This window comes from Fukomys damarensis, unplaced genomic scaffold, assembly GCF_012274545.1.
Source record: "Fukomys damarensis isolate Sample0158 unplaced genomic scaffold, DMR_v1.0_HiC HiC_scaffold_18, whole genome shotgun sequence".
NCBI classification, from domain to species: domain Eukaryota; kingdom Metazoa; phylum Chordata; class Mammalia; order Rodentia; family Bathyergidae; genus Fukomys; species Fukomys damarensis.
In genome coordinates this window covers 34988669-35015294 of record NW_022900930.1, presented here as the reverse complement: position 1 = coordinate 35015294, position 26626 = coordinate 34988669, and the positions used below count along the sequence as shown (strand labels likewise).

The following is a 26626-nucleotide window of genomic DNA, read 5'->3' as shown; positions in this document are numbered from 1 at the left end:
CTCAGCGCCCTGCTGCCCTCGCAGCCGCCGCCCGTGGCCGTCAACGCCTTGGGGCTGCCAAAAGGCGTCACCCCCGCGTGAGTGACCCGCTGCCCCATCCCCACACTCCTTGAAAAGGAGCGCCCGCATCCAGGCTTGGTGGCGTATGCCTGCAAACCGAGCACGGGAGGCTGAGGCAGGAGAATCCCAAGTTCCGATCCAGCCTGGGCAACAGAGAGACCGTGTCTGGAGACAGGGGAGGGATGCTGGGGATGTCACTCAGTGAGAAACCCCTGGGTTCAACTCCCAGCACCGCCAAAATAGATAAATGGGTATATACAAGTGTGCCCACAAATATATAAATAGTATGCCCACAACCCAGGAATACCGGTGTAGAATTCTATCAGTTTTTCTCCATCTGATTTTAAATTATCACAGCACTTTAGCTTTAACAAGCTGCTATTGCATAGCTCCCTTATCATTACCAAGATCAACACTTTTTCTTTTAAGTTAAATGTAAGATGTTTAGCAACTATTCAAAATCTCTTCAGCCCGCTCTTTAATGATTATGGCGACAGTAGTCTTAGCTAGCATTTGTCGAGGACTGTGCTAAACAGTTCTCAAATATTATTTCAGTTGATACAACACTGCCGAGATAACACTGTCTCGCACAACTAAGGAGTCTGGTAGTTGATCTCCTCAAGGTCACATAGCCATTAAACTCAGATTTGAATCCTTGTCTCACTCCAAAATTCACACTCTCACCACCAAACTATGGATCTTAGCGTTTCTGCTCCGTATTACAACAGATGTGGAAGTCTGGGTTAACTACACACTTAAGTGTTTTAGGGCTGGAGGTGGTAGCACAGGCCTGTAATTCTAGCACTCTGTGAGACTGAGGCAGGAGTGTTGAAAGTTCGAGCCCAACTTGGGAAACTTAGTGCAAATCTGTACCAAAATTAAAAAATAAAAATAGAAGGTCTAGGGATGTAGCTCATTGTGAAGACCCTGGGCTCAATCCCAGTTCTACAACAGAAGTGTTTTAGAAAAACCTAAACAGAATTAGAAAATTAGGCTTTACATACAACCTGTGATTGGAAAATGGAAAATATCTTTATATATGTGTGTGTGTGTATGTATATATATGTGTGTATATGTGTATATATATTTGTAAATAGATGGAGATATATACAGTTTTAGTGAGAAACAATAGTACTGGTTCTGTCCCTGGCGGCCGTGATGTATAGGTATATTTACAGGACTCCTCCATGCCGAGTTTTTCTATTTGCAGATTAGCTAGTATGTATGTGTTTCTTCTGACTTCATCATAGAAGGCCTATGCACTGTTTGCTTGTTTGTTTGTTTGTTTGAAATAGAGTCTGTCCATGATGCCCAGACTGGTCTCAAATTCCTGGGCTCAAGTGATCCTCCAGTCTCAGACTCCTGAGTAGCTAGGACTATGCCACTTCTGGCTTTCTAGGAACTCTGTGAAATAGAAAATCATTGAAGATAAATAAGATGACATCTACAAAAGTGCAGAAGAACCTTCCAGAGAAACATATTCTTCAGGTGTTTGGCACGTTATGTTGAAGAGGTAAACGAGTGAAGAGTAGCATTTATCTCATTTTACCAACGATTTAAAAAATGCCTACGTGCTAACAAAGGCCAAGCCAGTACCCATATCTCAACTCTTTCGGCAGAAATCCCACTTCAGAGTTTGTCAGAAGCCTAACATAGTTCAGAGAGGAAAAAAGGAAACTCTTTTAACGAACAGTAAAATGGAGAAGACCTTCGAATTCCTCAGGCTGTGTTAACCACAGGCCTTGCTATATCTGACCTTGACTAGGTGGACGGGAAGCTTCCCTTAGCCTTCTTTTTGCTGGGTATTTTCTAAGCGTTGATGACATCAATTGTATGTTTGAAATCTGGCTGCTTCCCAAATCCTTTTTAGAAAAAGCATAGTCAGATAAATACGTAAATAAATAAGGAAAGGAGGAGAATCTGTACAGTAATGATGTGATAATTCACTCTGTTGAAAGATGAGTCAGTGAGTGTGCCTCGGGAAAAACTGCTCCGTACCCCAACTTTTCTGTTTGAAACTATTAAGAGAGATTTGCAGGTGGGAGTTTGTTACATGCCAGTGCTCTCACTAACATGGTACTGAATTGTTTCCCAAGAAGGTAAGTACTGAAAAAATCATCTATTCTGATCCTTCTCATACAAAATGTGATCAAAGACCAGCCTTCCGAAGACATTGGGTAGTCAGGCCTTGAGTCGTCTGCAGTAGAAAGAGTGGTTTGTTCTGATCTTCCACTTTGAAACTCTTAGGAAGGTGACAAGTTTTAAGGGTTTACATTGACTAATAGGACGGAACACTTAGCACCATCTATATAGTTACTCACTCTGTGGAGCCAAAATATTTTATAATTGTTACCACGAAAGGGTCCAAGGGTTCTTGACATTCCTTAGAAATTAATGGAGAGGTCATGCTGATTTGCAGCTGTGGAAAATCAGACCAGAAAGTAGGCAGAATGATTAAAGATGTGTCCTAGGCTGCAGATTCTTAGCTCTACGGCAGCCCAGTAAGCCAGCATTATGTGGTCACCCTCTTGTCTTGAAGGAACTTTCCTGTTGCTAAGTCACCCACACTCGAAGAATGCATTCTTTTGGTTCGATAATGTGTCATTTGCATCATTTTTCCTCTGGCATATTGTGGGATCCATCCTTTGCAATCTGAATTAAAGGCAAAAATGTTGCTATTTATCCTTTTCAATATTCTAAATAATCTGGCAAAAATCAAGTGTCTCTTTCAAGGCTGCCATGACTAACTGGTGTCCTTGAACCTATAGGAACTGCCAATCACTGTCAAACTGTAGGTGCTAGAAAATGGGGGTTGATTATGAATGACGGGTTGAAACAAAAATTCATTAGGTTTTTGTCTGCCATTGGCCAAACTCTTCAACGTCATTTTTAGATACCTGTTTTCTTAAGTACCAACTGCAAACCTTGTGTTTATTCTATTTGTGTGTTTAATTTGGAAGCAAGAAATGTGGTATGTGATATGCACTAAGTTGCTAAATAGTCCATAGAGATAAGGTTCTGTTTCTCCAGTATCTGGGCAGCAGGGGTCAAGACAGGGAGCAAAGGTCCTGGACGCTAATGATGAAGCCCCAGGCCAACAAGTCAAAAAGCCTGGGCTCAAAGCAACAGTGTGCAGCAGCTGGCTCACTGCAGCGTGGGGAGTTTCATATCTAGTACCTTAGGTGTCTGTCTTCGGGGGAGGACACCCTTCTGCCAGGCTCCTGGAGTCCCTGGTGGAGAAATGTCGCCGTCCTCAGAGACACTGACAGACACAAATATTGACAAGGCCTTAGAGATCTGTTATAACATAGATGTATTGCTGAGAGTAAATCTGACAGCTCCCACTGCTGTACTCATGTTTTTACACACAGAAACTTAGCCTTCTGGTCGGAATCCAGAGTTGGCCCTGCCATGGAGATGTAATGTAGCATTTCTGCCTCTGCTGGTCTCTGCATGGTGCTACCAAGCTTACTCTCGGAGAATCAGACAGGCCCTGTTGTGTCCGCCCTGCTTCACAGTCTTGAAATCTGCACTTATCTGGGAGTGGCACATGGCCTCTAGCGACAGTGTCTCTTCACTGCCTCTTTTATATAAGTAAGGCTTTGGCATGAATTGTTACCCTACTGTTGTCACTAAGAGCTTTTAATGAAGTACTGAGAGCTTTAATTCAGTGTCTCTCTCTTTCCCTTGACTTGGGGGGAAACAGGTAGGGAACACTGCAATCTTTCTGCACTTGAGAGGTAGGGGAATTGCCCAGGGTTATAGAACAAGCTTGAGAAAAGCTTGAATCTGCAGAGTTTTGTGATGTGAGCCAGTCTTGGATGTGTTGGAAATCTCCCATCTACAGTAAACATGATGTCTAATATTTCTTGATTAAAGAAGACTGTTCGAGAAGCAACAAAACAATCCGCCTCCCCCTAGTCTCAGGGAAAAGTTTGTAACAGATTTAATTGTACTTTTTAATTTCAGTTGTACAGGCCATTGTAGGCAGTTTTCAAATAGAAACATTAGTTAAGTAGTGACCAATAAAAAAGAACCCAACAGCCAGGCACGGTGGCACATACCTGTCATCTAAGCATTCGGGGAGGCTGAGGCAGGAGGATCAAAAGTTCAAGCCCAGCAAAGAACCCGACAGACAAAAGGGGCACTGGACTTTGTAGACGTCCCATTATTCCTGTCTTTCTCTTGCCTTTCAGAAAACAGCCAGGTGGGAGCCCTGCCACCCTCCAGTAGCCGTCAGAGACTTGAAGGCAGGGCATTCCCAGGCTCTTGTGCTGGGGCTTGTTAGGGTACCGTATTTTAGAGGATTCCACATAAAGTTGGATCCTATCCTGGGCAAGTATTTCACAGATGAAGAGGCAGGGCCCCAGAGTCTCTGTGCCTGGTGATATTCTCCTGAAATGTCTCTGTCCCAGGGGCTTCCCAGGGGCTTCCCAGGGGCAGACGGCATTGCTCCAGGCTGTCAGAGGGAACGGGTTGCTGTAGACTACACACCTGTGTCGCTTTATGCTTACAGAAGGTCTTTGAAGAGAGCTGCATGTTAGAATAGAAAAAGCACAAAGTGCCTGTTTGTTGTACTTTAAACACTTTGGCATCATGATAAAATGCAGTTTAAAAATAGATATGATATAAAAACTGTTGTATCATGGGCTATTTTATATATTGATGAAAATACTACATTCTTGAATATAAGAAACGCATTAAGGAATTTGCCCCCTCTGATTTTTTTTTTTTTTTTTTGAACTGGGGATTGAACTCCAGACTTTGCACTTCTGAGGCAGGCAACAGCACCACTGAGCTAAATTCCAGCCCTCACTCTGAATTTTTTGTGGAATTTAGTTACCTTCAGATGTCACTGAATTGGAGACAAACCCAGTAAGAGGAATTTTAGTGGTTTTTTAAAAAAAAGTCTGCTTGCTACACAGGCACCTGAGCTCTTAAATCAATGTTGTTCTCTGGATATTTGAGTTTTTGAAATATACTGACAGAACTGACCTAGAATAATACATCAAGGATAGGATTATTCAAGGTTATTCAGTAGCCAAAATTTAAAAAAAATAACCTCCTGGGATTTGGAAGTGGTCAAATGTAGACAGTTTATTTTCCAGATGCGTGTGTGTGTGTTTATTCAACCACATGAACATTATTTTTAAATGGCAAGTGACTTACTGTTAAGGCCAGAGTAAACAGGTCAGTAATGTTTTTTGCACAGCTGGGCCGAGTGTGTATACACTGACATGTAAGTGTGGGAGGCCAGCTGAATTGTTTACCAGTTAAGGTCAGCCCCTGAGTATGGATTTTTGTGAGAAGTTCAGGTTTTATTAAAAATTTACTTTGAATAAGCATTTTTACAAAACTAGGCAAACCATCATGAAGAAAATCTCTTTGTCATCAGATAACTCTCTTTATTTCCTCATGAGTTGCCACCCTTCATTTCTCAGAAGCAGGTGCCATTTGGGGCTGACCCACAACACTCTTACATTAAACCCCAGCACAATAGGTTTTATAGAAAAACAAATTCAGCTGCCAAAGCTTTGCCTCAAAAACTTACTTTTCTTTTCTCATGTTTCTCCTCCCCAACTACTTCATTTTTATTTCTAACACCAACCTTACATGCTAACATTAAATTCTGTCCTTTTAAAAGTTTCCTAAAGTATTTTTAATATGCGCTCTGAAAACAAGTTCTTATATTAGAATAATAAGTGTGAGAAATACTGTTTCCTTGTCTCTTTCCTCAGAGGTTGGCCCTGCCAGGCTCTTTCTGACCATGGGAACTTGACACTGCGTAGCTCTCTCTGTGGGTCTGTACACAACTGGAACTTCCGGTCATTCATAGCCTCCTAGTGTCACCTCTTCAGAGGTTCAACTACACTATCTAGTCTGGCTATCTGCTGACACGCCAGTCATTTTGTGCCACTTGCTACCTCCTGATATGTCCTTCCTTCAATTCTTTTGTTTCTTCCTATCTCTCTCTACCATCTCCTCCATAGAAGGTAATTTTTAGTAAGTATTGTGACTTAGTTTTGTTCAACATTGTATTCCCAGCACCTAGAATAGAGTTGGGCACTGAAAAAGCAGTCAGTAAGAGTTATGTGCACATTCTTGGAAATTCTGGTCAAGAATTCTTGGCATCTTTTTAGACTCCTTCCCCTCATTCTTTCTGTTTCCCCTAACCAGTCGTGTCTCTGTGATTCACTTCCATGCTGAATGTTTTGTGTGGGCCTCTCCATATCCACACTTACATGCTAGGCACCGTTCTAAATGCTCGATGTACACCACTTCTGTCATCTTCCCAGTAATCCTGTGAGGTACATGCTGTGAACATCACATTTCACAGAGGTGGAAACTGAGAACATGGTCATAGGTAATTTTCCTAAGCCTTGGAGCTCTTAAGTGCTTTAAAAAAGTGTTACTTTGTGCCTCTATTCCTGCTGGCTGTGAATTCCTTCCTCTCCCCCTCCTTCTTGTTGACTCTCTCATCTTCCAATGTCCATCTTAGATACTTAGCTCTTTGACACAGTCGGCTGCAGTCCTTCTAGCACTATTTCCAGCACTATTTCTATTTTCTCTTTTTATTCACAATGCATCTGGAATTAGTACCATGTGGTTTGCTCCTAAACTTATTCCCCAGCCTGATTATTAACTAATCTCTTGTGATGAGCTATCTTTAAGATTTGGTTCTCTTTCCAACTCACATAAGATAATGTTTAAACTATAGTGATGAAGCTTGTATTTCTAATACATAGAACTCCATGATGTCATTGAGCAACATAGTCATCTTACAAACCAACTGTTGCTTTCTAGACTTAATAGAATTTGTATGATGTATTGGCCTAAGACCGTGTCTTGCTAGATGCTCAATAATATTTGTGAAATGACTTGAATTTAGTAATTTAATTGATTCTTATTTCCTTATTGAGAAGCAAGAAAATATGAGAACCTTTAATTCTGTAAGTAAAGAAAAATCTGTCAAAGATAGGAGGAAAAGAGGAGTTGCGTATAATAATCTTGATATTTAGACAATTAATTTGTTAAAAGAAATACAGAATGATTGGGGGTTTTTGTTTCTTTGTTTGAACAGTAATTATAATATATTCTTGAAATTACAACATTGTTGGGTGCCAGGGACCCAAACCATGATAAATGGCTTCTCTATAAAATGTCCCAGAGTAATAGTTAAGTCCCCTGAAAAGAATCAAGTACACTGAAAATCTCTTTCCAAGCAGCAGTACTCATCCTGCAGTAAATGGGTAGGTCTTTGCTTGTCTAAGATGGTTGTAGTTGTCTTTAAAAACAGCCCTCTGCTTTTCCTGTCTAGATACCTGCTTAGCCGATCTCACCTTTTACCCCTGCCATTCTCGTTCTTGTTTGTGGGGAGAACGCTGCTCTCAGTGGGTCCACAGCAGCACGGTGATGCCTTCTGTCTCCACCGCATACTTGTGCAACTGGGTTATGTCCAGGCTAGAATAGGAATGGGAAACAGTGTGCGCCACCAGTATCTGATGGGACAGAGAGCTGTCTTCAGTTTTGTCTCTGAGGTTACTTTGAAACCTAACTTTTCTATTTCTTAGATGCGAGGCTGTAGTCAAAAGTAGGAAAAAAAACTTTGCTTCCAAATTTGTGTAATATTTACATTTTCTGAGCCTCACTTTGAACATATGATTTGCTTTCAGATGGCACTGGCTCAAGTTTCCTTGACTGAAAAAGGAAAGAAGTGAAGACAGACTGCATATCCATTCACTCATTGCAGAAGTATTTGAGTGTCAGTCAACAAGCCTGTGATTAATAGTAGAGCCATGGTGAGAGAGGCCATTTAGGAACACATAATTATAAGCTTAATAGGTGCTATCAAGAAAACAAGCAGCCAGGCGTGGTGGCACACACTTGTAATCTCAGTACTTAGGAGACCGAGGCAGGAAGATCACCTTGCGTTCAGTTTAGCCTAAACTACATAGCAAGACCTTGTCTCAAAATAAACAAGCAAACAAACAAATAGATACATTAATGGGGTAAATTTAGGGATGTCTTTTCCAAGGAGACATTAAACTGAAGGTTAAGGACATTAAGAATCCAGGGGAGGTACAAGAAAACTAGCAAACTGCATGTTTTTGTTCAAGAACTGCATGGTACTAAAAACTGATATTATAAATTGTAACTCCTATGGCTTATGGCTTTTGCTATCAGTGTTTCTCAGGCACATTGCCCAGCTCATTTTCAAGATCAATTCCATGGAGCAGGATACTATTTAAAGTTTGACTGGCCATTTCTTTGACAATACAAACACAGGACGTCACACTATTGTATTTTGTTGTTTCCTTAGTGTCTAAGAGTAAGTTCTCTAATTTGAATTTCATAGCAGATTTGAAAAAGCAGGATTTATCAGTTACAGTATTTTCTACTATAGACATCAGAAAACTCAACTGTAAGTACATGTGCAGCTTAAGAAAGTGAAACTCCTCCATCTCTAGTAGCTTCGGCTGAAATTCCCCACACGACTCTCCCAGTTAACACCCACTGCTCTCCCCAGGATTTGACTAGTACCCTGAATTTCTCAGTTAATCATTCTTTTGCTTTTGTAATCTCAAATTCTATTTTTTAAATTCAGCTCTGTTGATAATGGGTCACGCGTTTCACACTGTATGGTCTTCCACTTCTCATTAACCTCAATGACTTATGAAGAGAAAGCAGTAGGAAGCAACTTGCTTAAGGAAAGCGACTGCACCACCTATCAAGTGTGCAGCACTAATGACACCTAGCTCATGCAGTTCAGGGCATTGTTGCTGCCCTTGGAAAGAAAGGTCCTGAGATTTCACCCATCCGACTCCAGAAGTTTAGGAGGTGTGCATGTTACCAGGCTTGCAGACTTCCCAGAGCCCTGTATGAAAAAGATCTTATATTAAATCAGACACTGGCTTATTCTAATCAAATAGGATATATAAGAGGGTGGAAGGGAATGCACCTAACACAGGGTGAATATTAAGTGGAAAATTTCATGCCTGACTTCTGTAATGGGTCACAGTCAAAACACAGGTGCACTAAAAATAGTGTATAAATTTACCTCCAGTATGTGTGTGTGTGTGTGTGTGTGTAAATTTCATATTTAAACATAGGTTCCATCCCTGAAATCATGGAAATATTCCAAAATCCAAAATACATTTGGTTCCAAGAATTTTGGGTAATAGATGCTCTTATTCTTTTAAAATAGGGTAAGGCCAGAGGTTTTAGCTCAGTGGTTCCACTGCCTGCCTCGCAAGTACAAGGTCCCGAGTTTGATCCCCAGTACCAAAATAAATAAATAAAATAGAGTAGCCAATGTTGTTGAATATAGTGGATTATGAAGGACCAGAAAACTGAATTAAAGTATGAAAGAAATATGTCCTTTTAGAAATCCTCTTCATATTCATATATGGTAAATATTTTATACCTATTTTGTAAAAGACTTTAAGAAATTGCTAAAGCTCACAAATCTAAGCAAGGGAGAATCAGATTTCAAAGCAGGTGTGATTACAAATCACATCAGTTTTCACTTTACATTGCTGTTTCCCTAGGACTATAATATACACCCCCAGCCATTTGAACCTTCTCTGAAAACTGGTTCCAATTAATGTTTTGGGGATTGCTAAAACCAGATTTGATGCTTCTTTCCATTCGTTGTAATAGATACAGAATTAAAAAGAAAAAACAGAAAAGAGTGGGAATGACATGTTGATGCATTGTACGATCTCTTTGTTGGTCTTAGATGTTTGACTTGGATTTATATGCCTGAATCACTGACAGGACTACCTCATGCTCTTTTGTCCTGCAGGGGATTCCCAAAGAAGGCCAGCAGAACTGCTAGAATAGCCTCTGATGAGGAGATCCAAGGCACAAAGGATGCTGTTATTCAAGACTTGGAACGAAAACTTCGCTTCAAGGAGGACCTCCTGAACAATGGCCAGCCGGTACTGAGGCACATTAGGGGTGTGGACTGGGAATGCCAGCTTCCCTCATCAAAGATCTCTCACCTTAGTTCACTAAGACTTAGATCCTGAGATTTGTCCATCAAATTATTTCATTAGCCCAGAATCTCGACTTATCTTTTAGTGAGTTGGGATAAAGGAAGAAGAACAGGTTTTAGGACTGAGCGTACAATGAGTAATGACTGTAGTACGAAGAAAAGAAACATAGGGTGTATGGGTGGGGAAGGAGGGAGAAAGGGTACCCTGGGATCTTCTGTGTCCAGAAGCAATGAATTGAAATACAGTACCCAAAGGAGAACTTGGATTCCATGGCATACACTCCTTCTACCCAGAAATACTTCTGCCAGAGAAACCATTGCTGAAGTTCAGTCCTGTCCTACCAGGTGATGACTAGGTACTGGCTCAGTAATCTGCAGAGGTAGTGCCTATTCTACACTCTTACAGTTGGTCAAGTAAACTTGAAAAGTTCATGCTTTAAAGCTGCAGAATTGTAGAGTACATACACAAATCTGGTAGACTAAATATATGTGATCTTTCCTCCATTGAACTTACAGGTTTCCTCATCAGTGTTTTGTATTTGTTTTTGGCTGGTTCTTAGCACATCAGTGTATTCTAAGGGAATGGGAAAAGCAAGACTAGCAGGTAACATTTACCAGGCAAAGGAAAAGAGTCTTTTATAGCTTTCATGGAACATTGCCAGAAAAATCTGCTTGGGTCTTAAGTAGCAGAAAGGCATTCCATTCCTTCCCTTTTTGTCTTTTGTTTTAATATGTAAGGATTCTTCATATAAAAATTGACCTTCAGTTACTTTTTTTCAGAACAGAAAGATTTCTGTGCCAATTATATCTTCTGGGAGTTTTAATTATCAAGCATTGATAAATAAAAATGTGAAAACAGACCATGCGTGATTGGAAGGGTAAAGAACAGAGGTGGGATGCCGAGCTAATTTTAATTACTGGGCATCTAAATCTCATTTAGAAAGATTAAAATCTCAGTGAGTTTTGTGTTCTTCATTTTACTGGGTGTTGAAGATCTTCACAAAAGGAAAATGTTTTCTCCCTGAAATAAGTGATTGCATGTGTAAATGTACACTCTCTGGAAGTTTTCCCTGGCTCTGTCAACTAGAGTCTTCGAAAGATGAAAACAAATACTTCAGGGAACTTTCTCAAGCCAGGTGGAGGCATCTCTCCAGCTTTTTTTTCCCACCTTATTTTTGGTTGTTTACTCAAAATTTTCCTTCTAGACTACGATTCTCTCATTAAAAGACTTCTGTAAGTCTCTATTAAACTATATCACTTAATATTACACTTATATTTCTATGCATTCGTTTAGCCGAGCATGACGTTCTCAGTAAGTTTCATAGATTTCCACATTCAAGAGCTTGAACGGACAAGAAAAGTAAAATTTCTCTTTTTACGAATGGGCTTTCAAACAACTTTTTCCTAATTTGCATTATTAATCTGTTACTTACTTTTGGGTTCTGTAGACAAGAGCTTGTATTTTCACATGGCATACTGATTTAGAAACACATTTGTAAGTAAAGATTAAAATTCAGTAAAAAATAAGTTCTGTTTCCCAAAACAAGAAATCATGAAGTAAATCTGGCTTGTAATGGTAGCAGGTGCATTCTGGGAAGGGACAGATACAAATCGATATTTCTGCCTATATGAAGAGGGTGGAAGTCATCCCAGACATCCCCTCCATGAAAACATCGGGAAGACTTTTTCTCCTCCCCCCCCCCGGTTGGTTTTTTTGCAATAGGGCCTCACTAAATAGTTGAGACTGACCTGGAGCTCACTATGTAGCCCAGGCTGGTCTCGAACTCACAGTGATCCTCCTGCCTCAGCCTCCTGAGTGCCAGGATTACAGGCGTGCACCACCACGCCCGGCGGGAAGACTTTCTAAGAGAGCAAGTATTTAAAATGCTCTTTAAAAACTGAATTTGCTGTGTTTTTTTTTTGTACCGGGATTGAACTCAGGACCTTGCACTTGTGAGGCAAGTGTGACACCACTAAGCTATATCCCTGACCCTGAATTCACTCATTTTTAAAAACAGATTTGAGGAAATTAATTTACACATTAGTATCCTAGATTAAATCATGCCATGCACTGCTCCATACTCGGGTCTACCTCTTCTTGTCCCTTGTTCTTTCTTTATTAAATGAAATAATTTGAACTTTAGGCCTATTTGGCACTTGATTTGTTTCACTTCCCGGTTTCAGCTGGGACTAGAACCAGCAATTACTGGAAACTAAATTTACCCAACATATTTTCCTGATTAGCAAATTGCAAATAGAATTTGCATCTATATTCAAAAGTTTGGAAGTTATATCTCAAATAACTTTTGCACTTGTTTTTAGATTCTGCATCACTAATTCTTCCCTATTTTTAATTCAACCCCTGTTTAGGCAGGTGTTCTGTGAGAGTTGTTTCCAGATCTGTAATTTTTTTTTTTTTTTGTACTGGGGATTGAACTCTGGTAGAATTAATTCTGTCAATAGTGCATGCTTTATCTTCTTACTGATCGATGTGTTCTCCTTTTGCGTGGTTTTCTGGTTTTTGTGTCAGTTGGTCTTGGAGTTCACTTTGCTGTTCTGAAGCTTATGAGTGGTTTTGAAAATAGCATTTCTTTTACCATATTTTGCTGTCTGAATACCTGCCCCATTTTCATTAAGGATAAAAATGACACATCTTCGTGTGGTCTCTACCTTGCTGCTTGCCTTTCACTTTAAATTTATGCTGTATCAGTGGGTGGTCCCCAGGATTAGTTATCTCTTCTCCCAATACTGGGGAGGCCAAGAGGACCAGGAGGGAAGTGGGAAAGCAGAACGGTAGTAGAAGCAAGGGAAAGGAACAGGCTCCTTTTACACACAGCTATCTGAAGCGATAGGGGAGTAGTTACAGAAAATATCAAAACTCATTCTCTCACTCTTTTCACAAGGCCATATATAATTGTGCTTTTCTTCTAATTATGTTTTTGTGACTTCCTGTATTTAGAGGTTAACATATGAAGAAAGAATGGCTCGCCGGCTACTAGGTGCTGACAGTGCGACTGTCTTTAATATGCAGGAGCCAGAGGAAGAAATAACTAATCAGGTACTGTGTTGCTCTGGACTTCTTAGAAAAATAACTATCATTATGCCCCTTTTCCCTTACTCGTCTTGGACACTATTCTTGGGATTGGGTTTGTGAAAAGTAAAGGGCTAGTCACAGGAAAGCCATCAGTCACCCTCATAGCTAACATTTATTGAACATACGCTATGTACAAGGCTCTGTAGTAGTGATGAACAGAATTATTTCCATCAGTAATAACCGTTGTTTTATCTTCTTTGGGGGAGGGCAGTACTGGGGATCGAACTCAGGACCTTGGAGGCAGGTGGCGGCACCACTGAACTAAATTCCCTAATCTTATTGACCAGTTTATTTTCCTTTCAACAAGCTTTCTATTTTTCTTGCTTTGTTGCAAGATAATTTTGTATGGAAAAAGGTATTTTCATTGTCATTGTTTGAAATAAACTGGTAAATAGTTCCTATTATATTTTTAATATCTAGCCAAAGTAAAATGCCATTTAGAGGAAAGATTGCTTGTTTTTATCTTCCTTCACATGTGCAGTTAGAAACACTAATCATCAAAAGACCTAAAATGATATTTTTATTCCCCTGCTTAAAAAAAAAATCATTTTACAGAGCTGTTGTATGCTGCCTTCTAATCCCTTGCTGCTTCTGGAGTTTCCAGATGTATTTGAAAGCTTAAAAAAAAAAAACTCTTAAAACAGCTATAAAGGCTCAAGTATATTCTTTTCGTATGTATTAAGCAATGAGTCTTCCTTCAAAATCTGAAGGTTTCTCTGTTAACTATAACGACCACAAAATTTTCATTTAAAGACAACTACAAGTCTTGCTACATCTTATTATTCCTCTTCCTGCTCCTCACTTCTCTTTCCCTCCCTACAGGACGTCGCGTCTTCTCAGGCTTCTGTAGGGAGTCCCCTGGATGGCCAAAAGGTTATGCTTTTCGCCTCTCTTCTCTTTCTGGTCTTTCACCGCATCTGCTTTTTGGTGTTTTCCTGCTCATTCTTATGTGTGCCTGTCTGTACTTCCATATATGATAAATGCTGTAATCACTGTCCATTTTTATTTAGTATCAGTTGAGCAAAATTACTGTAGATTTTTGTCATTTAGAGAGTTCAATTTAGTTCTGACTTTAGTGGATACTCTGAGCTTGAATTTTCTTGTGGGGACTTCACACCGAGCTTTATCCCCAGCCCTTTTTATTTTTTTAATTCTGAGACAGGTTCTCACTAAGTTGTCTAAATTCAGTGCTAATGCTTAGAGATTAATTTGATAGTAATTAAAACAAAACAACCTTGGACTGCATTGCTCACAGTTTTACTCATACCATTGTATTTCTCCATTCAAACATATTGTTTTGTAAAATACAACTTAAGAGAAAACTAGCTGGAATTATCTCCTATTTAACATTAAGTAGACAACATTTTATAACAGGCTGCCCATGTTCACTGCACTTTGTAGGATCCCCCTTAAACACTGCAGAATGTTGATGGAGTCCTGTATTTTGTTTTTGTTTCTGTTGCCGGAATCAAACTCGGGACCTTGTGCTTAGGAGTCAGGCAGCAGAACACTGAGCTAAGTCCCCGGCCTCAATGGAGTCTTGGTTTTGCTTTTATATTTTTAATCCAACTTTTGACGAGACTCTCAGTCCTGTTTGCTTTTAAAGAGATGGATCCCTGACAGGTGCAGAGCTAAGGAAGAGCCTCTAGGAGACATAGGGTTGTTATGGGTAAAAAAAAAAAAGGTGCCATATCTTCCGTTATTCATTTGGTACCATTCTCTGTAACGCTGCAGCTGCCTGCCACATGAACTTTAGCCTTCTGGAGAGGTGCAGCACCCTGCACCGTTGTTTACCCTACAGAAAGAAATCAGTGTTCCTTTGGGTTGTATTTTTATGAACGGATTAGGAATACACTGCCTTTGCTTCTCTTTCCTTTGCCCCTTTAGCTCCCTCCCAAGAGAGAAAAGGGGGAAAATCTCATCTTTTTTGGTTTTGGGGGGATGATAGGACTTGAAGACAACTTGAAATATCATACATACTCATTTCCAGATGTTTTTTGTTTTCTGTGGAATTGAATTGGGCTCAGACTATGTTCTTAAGCTCTATGGTAAAAATACCACTGTCTCTCTAGTGCCTTATTGGACAGAGGAATAAGACTCACGAACACATTGTACTACAAGGAAGTGAGGCTGCTAACTTGAACTTTCTTTGTCTGACACAGGAATACAAAGTCTCCAGCTGTGAACAGAGACTCATAAGTGAAATAGAGTACAGGCTAGAGAGGTCTCCCGTGGAGGAGTCAGGCGATGACGTTCATTACGGAGATGTGCCTGTGGAAGGTGGCGTGGCACCCTTCTTTGAGATGAAACTGAAACATTATAAGATCTTTGAGGGAATGCCTGTAACTTTCACGTGTAGAGTGGTCGGGAATCCAAAGCCTAAGGTATGCTAAAAACATGATGTTTTAAGAGTTCTTTTGTCCATTTTCCATTGCTGTAATAAAACACCTGAGCCTAGGTAATTTATAAGGAAAGACGTTTGTTTGGCTCATGGTTTTGGAGGCTGGGAAGCCCATGAGCATGGTATAAGCAAGGGTCTGGTGCCCTTCCACTAATGACAGAAAGAAAAAGTGTACCACATGGCAAGACACAGCAAGTGTGCTAGAGAAAGCTCACTTTCATACAAAAGTTACTCTTAACCCAGTGGCCATTAATATCCATGAGTAGTATAATCCACTAACGAGGGACAGCCCTCATGACCCAGGCACCTCCCAGAGGTCTCACTTGTTATCTGTCTAGATTGGGGACCAAATTTCTGGGAAATGGATTTCAGGCACATACTCACAAAAGCAAGAATCACATTGCTTAAGGAAGAGTTAAGTTCTGAAAGATAGTACATATGGTAGAAAGAAGAGATATGGACTAGCTTTCTTAGTATTAAGAATGTAAAAATTTTAAAGTGCTGTTAGGTTCAGGGCCAGCTCAAGGAAACATTAGAAGCCCAAATCAAGGCTGGGGGATAGCTCAGTGGTAAAGCACCCATTTTGCATGCTCAAGGTCCTAGGCCCTACGTTCAATTCCCAGGGGAGGAATGGAAGGAGAAAGAAAGAAAACAAAAAGAGGTGGAAGGTAGGGAACCTGGAGTTCAGGTTTAAAGGATATAGTAGAACAGGAACAAGTTAATAATTAACAAGGAGCTCTTCACACATCTCCCTTACTTATTCCTCATTCTTACTCTCAAATTGCACACAACTAAAGAGAGTTCTGTGGGATTGACTTTCCTGTGGTCAGAGAGTCCAGTCGGTAAGGACCAGACTTGGACATGAACTCAGTGCTTCGTCCCATACTAAGATGGTGCTAATAAAAATTTCAATCTTCAGTCTAAAAAACAAGGCTTCCTATATTTGCAAACATATTCAAATTATGCAAAGAATATGGTAAAGAAGTTTAATTTTTAATAAAATTTATTTTAAAAGTATCATTTTATTAGACAGTGGGTATGAGTTTAAAAATTTTAGCCTATTTTCTTTGATCTGTTTTTCTCTGACTCAGTGGTCAGAATTTAGTTCTTAACATTAACCTGATTCTGAGAACAAAACAACGTTAAGAAAACGATAGGAGTTAGAACTTGGATGTGTCAAGTGTTCCAGTATCCCCTTCCCGTCTTCCGTTTTACTGCACTCATTTCAGCTCTTTTCACGTCACTCTTAATCTTATAATTTCAGTAAGTATATTCTCATATTATATACTTATTTTTCAAATTTGTGTTTTTGTGCTGTCCTGTCGTTAGAGCTCCTATTCCTTTAATAATTTAATCATTTGAAATAGGTACTGTATAATCTCCTTACGATTGTTCACTATGTACAATGCTTGGCCTGTTTTCTTTTTCTTATACTACTGACTCTTCTCATTGATTTTCCATATTGTTGGTTAGTTTTCTGTTGTGAACTAATGTATAGTAGCATTTACTCCCTTCTATTCTGTATAAGTCTGATATGCCTCAAACTGTGAAACTGCCCATGTGGAGACATTTTGTACACTTCTGAAAGGAAGCTAAGGATTTTAATTACCCAGAACCAAATTTCCTATTACTTTTTCCACTTTTGGCTCAATATCATACAATAATGTTAACTTGGGGTTTCAACTTCTTTTTTTATTCTTTTCAGTTAAGCTGGGGAAAACTGTAATCCCATTTATTGCTTTCCTGATCTAGAAAACAGTTATCCTGGTCCTGCTTTTAAAGACAGGACATAAATCCCATCCAAGTCAGCCTAATCTGGTGGTGGTGAACGTATGGCAGGAAGGCCACAATGGGCTATTTGTACCACTGAAAGCTCTAAAGGGTTCACCAGCACTGGCCTAATCCTTCGTAGAATCAGAGGTTTTCATTATCCTTTCTAAACAATATTTTGCTTTTCAGTACTACTGTTTAATATAATGGGAAAGCTGACAAGCTTTTAACCTTTGATCACATGCTTCTTGGCCCAGAATTAAAGCAACAGAGTTCCAACCATCATCAACCTTTAATTGTTGCCTCCCTCCCAGCCACGTTTTTTTCCTTAACTCATCTAACACAATTCAGTAAAATGATTGGAGTTTGGGGTTTGTTTTTGTTCTCTAAAGCAACTTTTTTACCTTTGCCTTAAAAGTAACACATTTTAATAACCACTATATTTGAAAAAAGAAAGAAGAAAATGTTTCAAATGCTACTTCCCTGCCAAAATTCCCTACATAGCCCCTCATATAAATAAATGAATGTAAATGCCATATTTTAAAAACAAAAAGATATATATATATTTCACATACATGTTTTTTAAACAAAAAATTATATAAACCTTCTTAAAACTAAAATAAGGGTCTCATTTGCTGCTTTTTTTGCCTCAAATCAGTTTCCTATTCAGATGTTTGATTTAACATTCTAACGTGAAAACGCAGATCAGCTCAGTAGACCACACTAGTATTACTCACCCTACATCTAGAGTAAAAGTATACTCTTAATCGTTCATCTTCACTTCTTTCTACAGATCTACTGGTTTAAAGATGGGAAGCAGATCTCTCCAAAGAGTGATCACTACACCATGCACAGAGATCTTGATGGGACCTGCTCTCTCCACACTGCAGCCTCCACCCTAGATGATGACGGGAATTTCACAATCATGGCTGCCAGTCCTCAGGTGAAGAAGGGTGGAGGGCTGGGCTCTTCTGTGTGCAGCGCCTACAGGCATTCGATTACACAGAGGAGTGATTTAATTAAAAGGTGAAGTTGCACTTCTTTCAGTTATGAAGCTACTTTTCCAAACTCTTTATCCATCTTTTGTCTTCAGGGGATAGGAAAAAATCTATCCTTTTAAATTTTTTATTTATAAGGCCGGGTATTTAGCTCAGGGGTTCGGTGGCCTGCCTTGCAAGCGCAAGGATCCAAGTTCGATCCCCGGTACCCCCCGAAAAAAAACCTAAATTTTTTATTTATTACTTTTCCCACTTGTTTCATGAACATTTATTTACGCCATCAGGCATTCTTCTGTGGGAATGACTTCTGTGCAGATGTGCATTCCTCCCGCAGATATTTAGGGCCTCCTCTGTGTGTGTTTCTGATGGAGGGGTGGGGTTGGACAGGACAGTCCTGAAGTGAACAGTAAGCCAGCGAACAAGTAATAAATCACGTAATTCTAGGTAGGATTACATTCTGTGAAGAAAGTAAAGTGGAAAGGATACAGAGTGGCATGTATAGGTTGTACTAAAAACAAAATTAGGTATTTAAGAAATGCATACAAACATTTTTGGAATTATTGGCCAAGAATTAAGGTAACAGAATTCTTTGATAGTGTCAGTCAATACACAGCATTCGTCTGTATCAAACACAATTTGGGGTGCTTTGTTTGTGATGGAGTCCCACAACGTGGCCCAGGCTAGACTTGAACTCCTGGGCTTCAGTGATGCTCCTGCTGCAGCCCCCAGAAAAGCTGTGGCTATGGGCATGCATTATTATGCCTGGTTCAAAATGTTTTGTCTTGTATTTGTCCTCAGATTTAGGATCAAAAAGTAACTGCCTTCACAGACTTTGAAAGGTGGCTGCGATGTATGATGGTCCAGTGGAGACTTGCACATTCTTTTTCATTTTGTCTCTCATATGTTTTAGGCACTGTGCTGGGTTCAGGGTATACAACAGTGACTGAGAAGTGTTTTCGTACCTTAAGAGCTCAGTGTGTAACTTGGGTAATTTTACTAAGTCTGCAGAAGCTATCTAAGTCATATACTTCTTTTTTTAAAAAAGCTGCGGTTGACAATTCTATAACTAATGAAGATTGTCCAGAAGTCATCTTTTTAAAACCTCTGGACCTGTTTATACTATTCCATATTTCATTATTTCTTTCACAGAAAGTAGTATTAGAAAATGATATAATAAAAAACTGTTAAAATTATATAACTGTAACAAAATGTATACGCTTTTACAAGTTTGTACAAGATTCATCTTATTTTAATATTCGATTGTCAAATAAACATTTTTCTGAAATAATTTTAACAGAATGAAAATCAAAGTATTCAGGTAACCACATCATGACAAGGGCACAGTGCACCCTTTACTATCAGTAAAACATTTCCATATTTATGCAGCTTCTTGAAGTTATAATTTTGTAATCAATAAATACATGAAGATTGCTAAGAAATTAGTCAAAACTATCTCTATTATAAAGTTGCATTTTATGCTTATGTCTATATTTGATGTAACTGATGGAGAGAAAAAGTAATTGCTTTATTTACTAATTTTCAACATGTTTCTTTAAATATTAAGAAATTGCAATTTTCAGTTTCCTGCATGCGAATAAAAAATGCTGGGCTAAAGCACAAATCTAAGGCAGGAAGACTGAGTCTCAGCCCAGCCTGAGCAACTTAGTGAGACCCTGTCTCCAAATGAAAAACAAAAAGGGCCAGGGGTGTAGCTCAGTGGTAGAGCACTTGACTAGCACGTACAAAGCCTTGAGTTTGATGCCCAGTACCACAAAAAAAAAGTGGAGAATGCAACAAATCCAGTAATTTTTGTTGAGTCTTTTATTCTTTTCCCCTGACAAGGCTGAGATTTATTATGAGGATAGAATTGTCTATGTTCCTTAAGTATTTGCCAGAACTGGATTCCTGCTGTTAATTTCAAGGCATTTTTTCCTAGCATGTTTTAAATTGTTATTGGAATAAACCACTTTGCAGAACAAAAGAAAATGTATGTAAAACTGCAATTATGATTCTGCTTCTTTTCTTCTTCAACTCATACTAATGCATTTGTACATATGGGAAAATTCTAAAGAAGGAAGAACTCAGTGTTCATAGCCAGTGGTACAAAGTAAAGTTTAAGACAGCAGGCCAGGCTCAAGGGTCAGTACTGTCTGACCACTTAAACCTTTCTGACAAACTATCATGGTGTCACTAGATAAAGCAGACCTATTAAAGATCTCCCTTGGATTGGTCCATGTGTGTGTCTGTATCTGCATGTGTGGTATCACATTGTACTCATATTCAGTTACAATGTGCCAATTAAAGTAAAAATAAATTTAAAGTAAATGTACTCTTACCCAAATCTCTGTGGACGAGCCTCCCCTCCCCACCAAAAGATGATGCCCTTGTAAACACAGGAAGAGGATGGAAAGAAAATTTTTTTAAAAAAGAAAAGAAATGACAGAACATGAGCTCTACATCAGACAGATATGCAGTGAGGTTTCAGTTCTGCCATTCATACCTGTGTGACCTGCCTATTTCCTCATCTAGAAAATGGAAATAATATGGATTTAAAGAGTGTGTGTAAAAAGCACTCCGCTTATCTAGCACAAAGTATGCTTTCAGTAAATGCTAGTCACTGTCGTTATTCTAATTTATAGACACTGATGACCTCATTTCAGAACAGACGATCTGTGGGAACAAGCTGTGGAGTACCAGTTCTGTTCCTAGGTGTTCCACTCCCACAGTACCGTTAGCAGAAGCAAGTCCCTTTGGGGTGGAATTTGTACCCAACATGTTGCTGGTGTGTGGTCTTCGTGCTCCTGCCTTTCCCCTTTTATCACCCCAGTGGGAAGGGAGTTAGGCAGCAGATGTGGCTGTGCCACAACTGCACAGCTGTGGGCTTGGGTGGAGCAAACTGTGAGCTGGAGAACAGGCCACACCCACAGCACAGCTGACACTGGCCCTGCTCTCTGCTCCCAGCACCCTCAAGGCCAAGAGAAGACCCCAGAGAAGTGGTCACTGCACTCACTGTGGGCCCCAGTAATTCTGATTTACCAGATAGCAGAATAAGCCCCCAGGTTAGCGCTCTTTAGTCCCTTTAGGGAAAACACAAAGGTCTAAGAGTCAGACCAGTGTACATGAGGGAGCCCAAAGCCCAGCCCTCCTGACAGAACATCCCTCCCACCTCACCTGTGGTTTAAGTAAGCAGTAAGAAGAGTGTTCAGGGTCTACAGGGATGAGCAGAGTATTCAAACTCGGGGGTCACAGCGCTGCAGCAATTCCTAATGCCTAGAACTCCGAAAGTCTTTATATTCAGCATTTTAATTAAGAGGTGGTGCTGAGCCTCCTTTCTTAGCTAAATAACCAAAGGAGGGGAAACTCATGAAAAGAGGCTGAGGAAATCCTTAAAAGTGGACATTTGTGTAGCACTGTATACCACTGAAATGGTTGTGATATTTACTATTTAGTAGTAGCTGTTTGTTCCAAGTTTATGAACATGTTGCCTCATTTATTTTTAATTTCAAGAGTAAAACTCTCTTATCCTTGGAGTCCTCAGTGGCAGATATGTCCAAACATGCCCACTGTAGGGTTTGTGAGTCATCATCTAGACGATGGAATGAACATTACTACTCATTTTTTAAAATGGCATTTACATCAGGACAAGTGGCAGGCCGTTTTTCTACCTAACCTTTGGCACAAATTATTTGGGGCTGTAGGAATATCATTAAAGAAATGTTTAACATGGCCATAATGTCATCTTCATAACATGTTACTATACGTGGAAGTATTTTGTTATTTGTGAATTAAGACATGATTTAAAAGAAGATCATAAGCAGGCATTTAAAGTTTAAGAAGCTAAATCCCAAGATATATGAACCCCAAAAGCATAAAGTATAGCTGACCAAAAACTGATTCTATATGTTTCATGTCTTTCAGTTAAACTTTTTCAAATTTTAAAGGTGTTTGGTTTTGAAAGGGAGACAACTCCACCCTTTCCTCTGTTGCAGTGTAGCCCACATAATGTGAAATGAACAAGGGAAAGAGGAAAATGGCTGGGGTGCAAAAAATAGTTCAGTAATAAAACACAGAAAGCAGCGCTTTCCTAAGCAGAGGAAAATAATTACAGAAAGTAGCCAAAAGAAGGGTGAGAACCAAGGAAAGAGGAAAACCCTGAAGTTCACCAGAATGTTTCATAGAATATGATATTTTTCCACCTGGGTTAATCTTTAGGGAAAAAGAAATACATTAGATATTGTTAATCACATCCAGATTCTACTCCGGATAGAAAGCACAGCTCCAGACATAAAACTGGACTATGGGCTCATACTATGTGCAGCTCAATTCATTAGAGACCAGAGTTGTCACAGAGTTTAGCAAAATAATGAGTGATTCTGTAGTCTTTCACTAAACATAAAGCCAAAATGAGGATAACAAAAACAGTTTATTTTAGACTCTAATCCTATCTTTAAGACACAACTAAATCTAAACACAAGTGTTTTACTTTGCTTTGTTGTGTTGCTAAGTTACTTTGTGTTGCACTTGGAGTTTGGAATGGCTGCTCTGCAGTCTGATGTTTCTTCAGATTGCATTATGTATACAAATGGCAAGCTTTATAAAGACATGTGTGCCCCAAGTGAAACTCATAAACTATGAAATATAAATGTTATTTTCATGTTATATTCGTAGGCCTTGCACAATGCATCAAATAATCTTTACAAGCTGGCTGTTTAATATAGAATCACTTCAACAATTCAAACCTTTTATTTGTGCTATAGCTTTAAACTATGGGGCTGTTCAGAAAAGAAAAGTAGCGCGGCTAGGTTAAATATGGAAAAACCAATCTGTTGTGTTAAGCGATCTCCTGGCTCACTTCAGTTCACTTTAAACACTGACGTACATTATTACTTTTTTGTTAGTAAAGCATATAAAAATCGGAAAGTTAGAAGCTAATATAACAATCATGTATATCAAGAGTCTACTGATTGTGATGATTACTGGGGTTAACTGGCATATTAGTATGATTAAAATCACTCCGTACTAATTCTGTATGATCATTTTCCTAAATAAGATGTTCAGACTTAAAATCTTCAAAACTGCTTCACTGAATTCTAGATATTTTTTTTGTCAAAAAAAAAAAGCCAAAATTACATAACCTTTAGTTTGAATACTTTCTAAGTGCTTCTGATTATGTACTGTACTGGTTAGTAATATATTTAACCAGTAACATAATATTAATCAAACTAATAATAATGCTTCGTGTCTTTATGTTCAGGAGTGAAAGAAGGCTGGTGAAGGAGTAGATAGATAAACAAATGGAAACACATTGATTTTCGTTAAATTGGGAAGGTTAAAGATAAATTTGTGTGTATGGTTCTGAGCTGTAACAATGAAAACCTTAAAAACAGTGTAAAATGAGTCAGCTCTCCATAGCAGTATGCCAATCTAAATACCCTGTTTTTGTTTGTTTTGGTTTTGTTTTACTTGAGAAAGCAAGAGAAGGCAAGATACAATCTCAGCATAGTCAGGTGGTTAAAGTACAGCATCTCCCATCTTGCGCCTTCAGTGGCAGCCATCAATAAATAACCCAAGGGAATATGGCTGTGCTTAGCAGAAGTTAAAAAGGTGAATCTATTTTCCATTTGTGCCTTCCATGAGGAGTGTTTTGTTTAAGGAATTCCAAGTGTTTGCCAAGAGCTCGGCATGAGCGAATCTGTGTCATATGGCCTGAGCTTCAGATAAAATTAATCTAATTTAGAAATAATTCTCTTTCATAATGTATTTATTTTTCCTTGGAAATGTTCAGGGACATTAGTATTTTTAAATGTGATCTCAACAGTAAATATTGTTAATGCTGATCAGCTTTAGGTATCCAATATAAGCTTAAATTGATTTCTTTGGTACCACCTCTATCTGGTAACTCCCAATTCTTCTCTGCTGTGTATATAACTTTCCTGTAAAATCCCCTTTTCTGTCTGAGTGGAGCCATAAAGAAGTCCAAGCTTTGGGAGACCTGGAAAGTGCCCCTGACTGAATTCCTGCCCTGTATTAAGTCCTGCTATGAGGTGTTTTGGTATGATGTGCACACGTTCCCTCAACCTGTCCTCACCTCCTACCACCTCAGCCAACTCTCAGCAGGGAAACAGTTTTTCAAAACATACTCCAAAGTAGTGTGTGTTCTCACCCCTACTTCTGTTACCTTGGTCACCTGCAATAAAAACAGAATCCAATCATAGAGTTCTATTTTGAATTAAGTGCATACAAGCGCTGGTCATCAATCCTGATTTCATAAAGTCTAATCATTATTGATATATATGCTCCTTTTTCCTCTTTTTATGTTACTTTTGGGCCAGCAGTAGAATTTCGAAGTACGTCTTCTCATCCTCTTAGAAACCATGATGAAAAATAGAGGAGAAAATCTGTTTTGCTACTCCACTAGTAATAGTGAATAAAAAGAATTAGAAAGAGCTGGGCATTTAGCTCAGTGGTTCTGCCACCTGCCTCGCAAGCACAAGGTCCTGAGTTCAATCCCTGGTGCCAATAAATAAAGAAAGAAAGAAAGAATGAATGAAAAGAAGGAGCTGAAGCAAAAAGCCAGGGCAAGAGTGGGTGTCCAAGTTTGTCTGTCCATGCTGGCAAACAATGAATGGGCCAATTTAACAGTAACTTCACAGCTCGATAGACCCTTGCCACATGACCACGTGTTTTAGTATTTAACTGCTTCTGGTTTTTAAATTTCACGTATGTTCATTTCATGTGAACATGGTGTCATTCAGTTGTGATGTCCTTTTTGTCATCCCACGTATCCACTTCTTACATAATGATACTTTGGTCACGCATCTATACCTTGGGGAAAGGATATCACTAACATTTAATAAGTATATTACTAAAACAGAAAATTAACATCACCTAGCTTTGATTTCAGAATTGAAGAAATGCTCCTGATTATGTTCTGGTTAGTGATATATTTAGCCAGTAACATAATATTAATCAAACTAATAATGCCTAATAGTTGGCTTTGGAAATGGAATCATCATGAGAGTTGTCCTCCTGCTATATTTTAAAAATCAACCTCCTATTGTAGGAGGCCTCAGCAGACTGCAATTAATTCATTGAGAGGCATCATCTTAAGTCCCATCCTAAATAAAACAGGACAGCTTATTTAACATTCAGAGATAGATTTTTTTTTTCTCCTGACTTCTTTAAGTAAATAACAATTTTACTGAGAAAATTAACTCAGGGATCGTCTTTGAGAGGGGTAAATTTTATTACTAATAGCACACTGATTTGTTATGAAATAAAGTCTTACAGAGTAGGACAACAGACATGATGGTGCTGAATGCTTATCACTTCTGCACGGCAAATAATTTCTTTTTCTAATGTCTCTGACAGGGCCGTGCCAGCTGTACTGGACGGCTAATGGTACAGGCTGTCAACCAAAGAGGTCGCAGTCCACGCTCTCCCTCAGGCCATCCGCATGTCAGAAGGTATTTCAGATGTTCCTCCCATAAGTTACTATTTATTTATCACTATCAACTCACTACTACTAGAATATAGTACCATCATTAATATAAACACAAGCAGAAGACGGTATAAAGACCAACATTAAAGTGTGTGTTCTTTACTCTCGCCTTTGCAATTTAGAAAATGCAAGGGAACAGGCATTTGCTAATATGTGCTGAGCCCATTAAGATATATTACCATTAGGTTGTTAAGTGGAACACATTTTATACATGAAGAAATCAAGACTTGGCACCTTTATTGGTTGATAATGTGAAATAGGAAGAAAATGTCTTAAAGAGAAAGGGAAGAGGGTAGGGGAAAGGAAAGAAGGGAAAAGAAAATACATGCAAAAAGGGAAAAATGGAAACAGTCTTGGTAAATAGGGAAGGGTGGAGGGGATGAAGGGAGGGCAGGGGTGCGGGGAAAATAAGAACCGAGACACAGCATGTAAAGGTACAAGATCCCAATGATGAGTGTGCCTGTGCTGTTTACCTTAAATACACCAATAAACTTCATGGGAAAGAAAGACGGCACCTTTAGATGGCATGTGAACATGAAAACACTAGTAAAGAATACACAAATATTCAGAATCACACTTCTCTAACCAAAAGACCATTAGAACTATTGTCACTCGATTTCCTAAAATCAGCTAGAGTGTTAATGTATACTTTCAAGTCACATAGTTCAGAACAGAAGACCATTACAACACAGTGTCTCTTGTAGGTAAGAGCTGTCCCATTTTAAATGCTCAAACAAGTATCTGCTAACTGGTGTGTACGTTCCATTCCTAGTGGCCATAAGTCTATGAAAGAGTGACAACAGAA

The 26626-nt window shown here is 39.1% G+C and overlaps 2 protein-coding genes across 4 annotated transcripts in view; both read left to right on the top strand.

Moving 5' to 3' along the window:
- Positions 1–12274, top strand: part of LOC117283223 (palladin-like) — a 343850-nt gene extending 331576 nt beyond the window's left edge. The window contains exons 12-15 of the mRNA XM_033765554.1: positions 6–77; positions 7379–7555; positions 9866–10001; positions 12242–12274. Of these exons, the coding sequence (XP_033621445.1) occupies positions 6–77; positions 7379–7555; positions 9866–10001; positions 12242–12274 (418 nt within the window). The remainder of the gene's footprint in view (positions 1–5; positions 78–7378; positions 7556–9865; positions 10002–12241) is intronic.
- The window catches only part of Palld (palladin, cytoskeletal associated protein), a 38692-nt gene continuing 12072 nt past the window's right edge, over positions 7–26626 (top strand). Inside the window, exons 1-7 of one of the 3 annotated variants that reach the window (XM_033765450.1) lie at positions 7–77; positions 9866–10001; positions 13017–13115; positions 13974–14024; positions 15314–15535; positions 18116–18265; positions 25692–25786. In XM_033765450.1, the coding sequence (XP_033621341.1) occupies positions 13038–13115; positions 13974–14024; positions 15314–15535; positions 18116–18265; positions 25692–25786 (596 nt within the window). In that variant the 5' untranslated portion in view covers positions 7–77; positions 9866–10001; positions 13017–13037. Of the gene's footprint in view, positions 78–9865; positions 10002–13016; positions 13116–13973; positions 14025–15313; positions 15536–18115; positions 18266–25691; positions 25787–26626 lie in introns of those variants that run through there. The other 2 variants (XM_033765451.1, XM_033765449.1) reach the window with 2 other exon arrangements.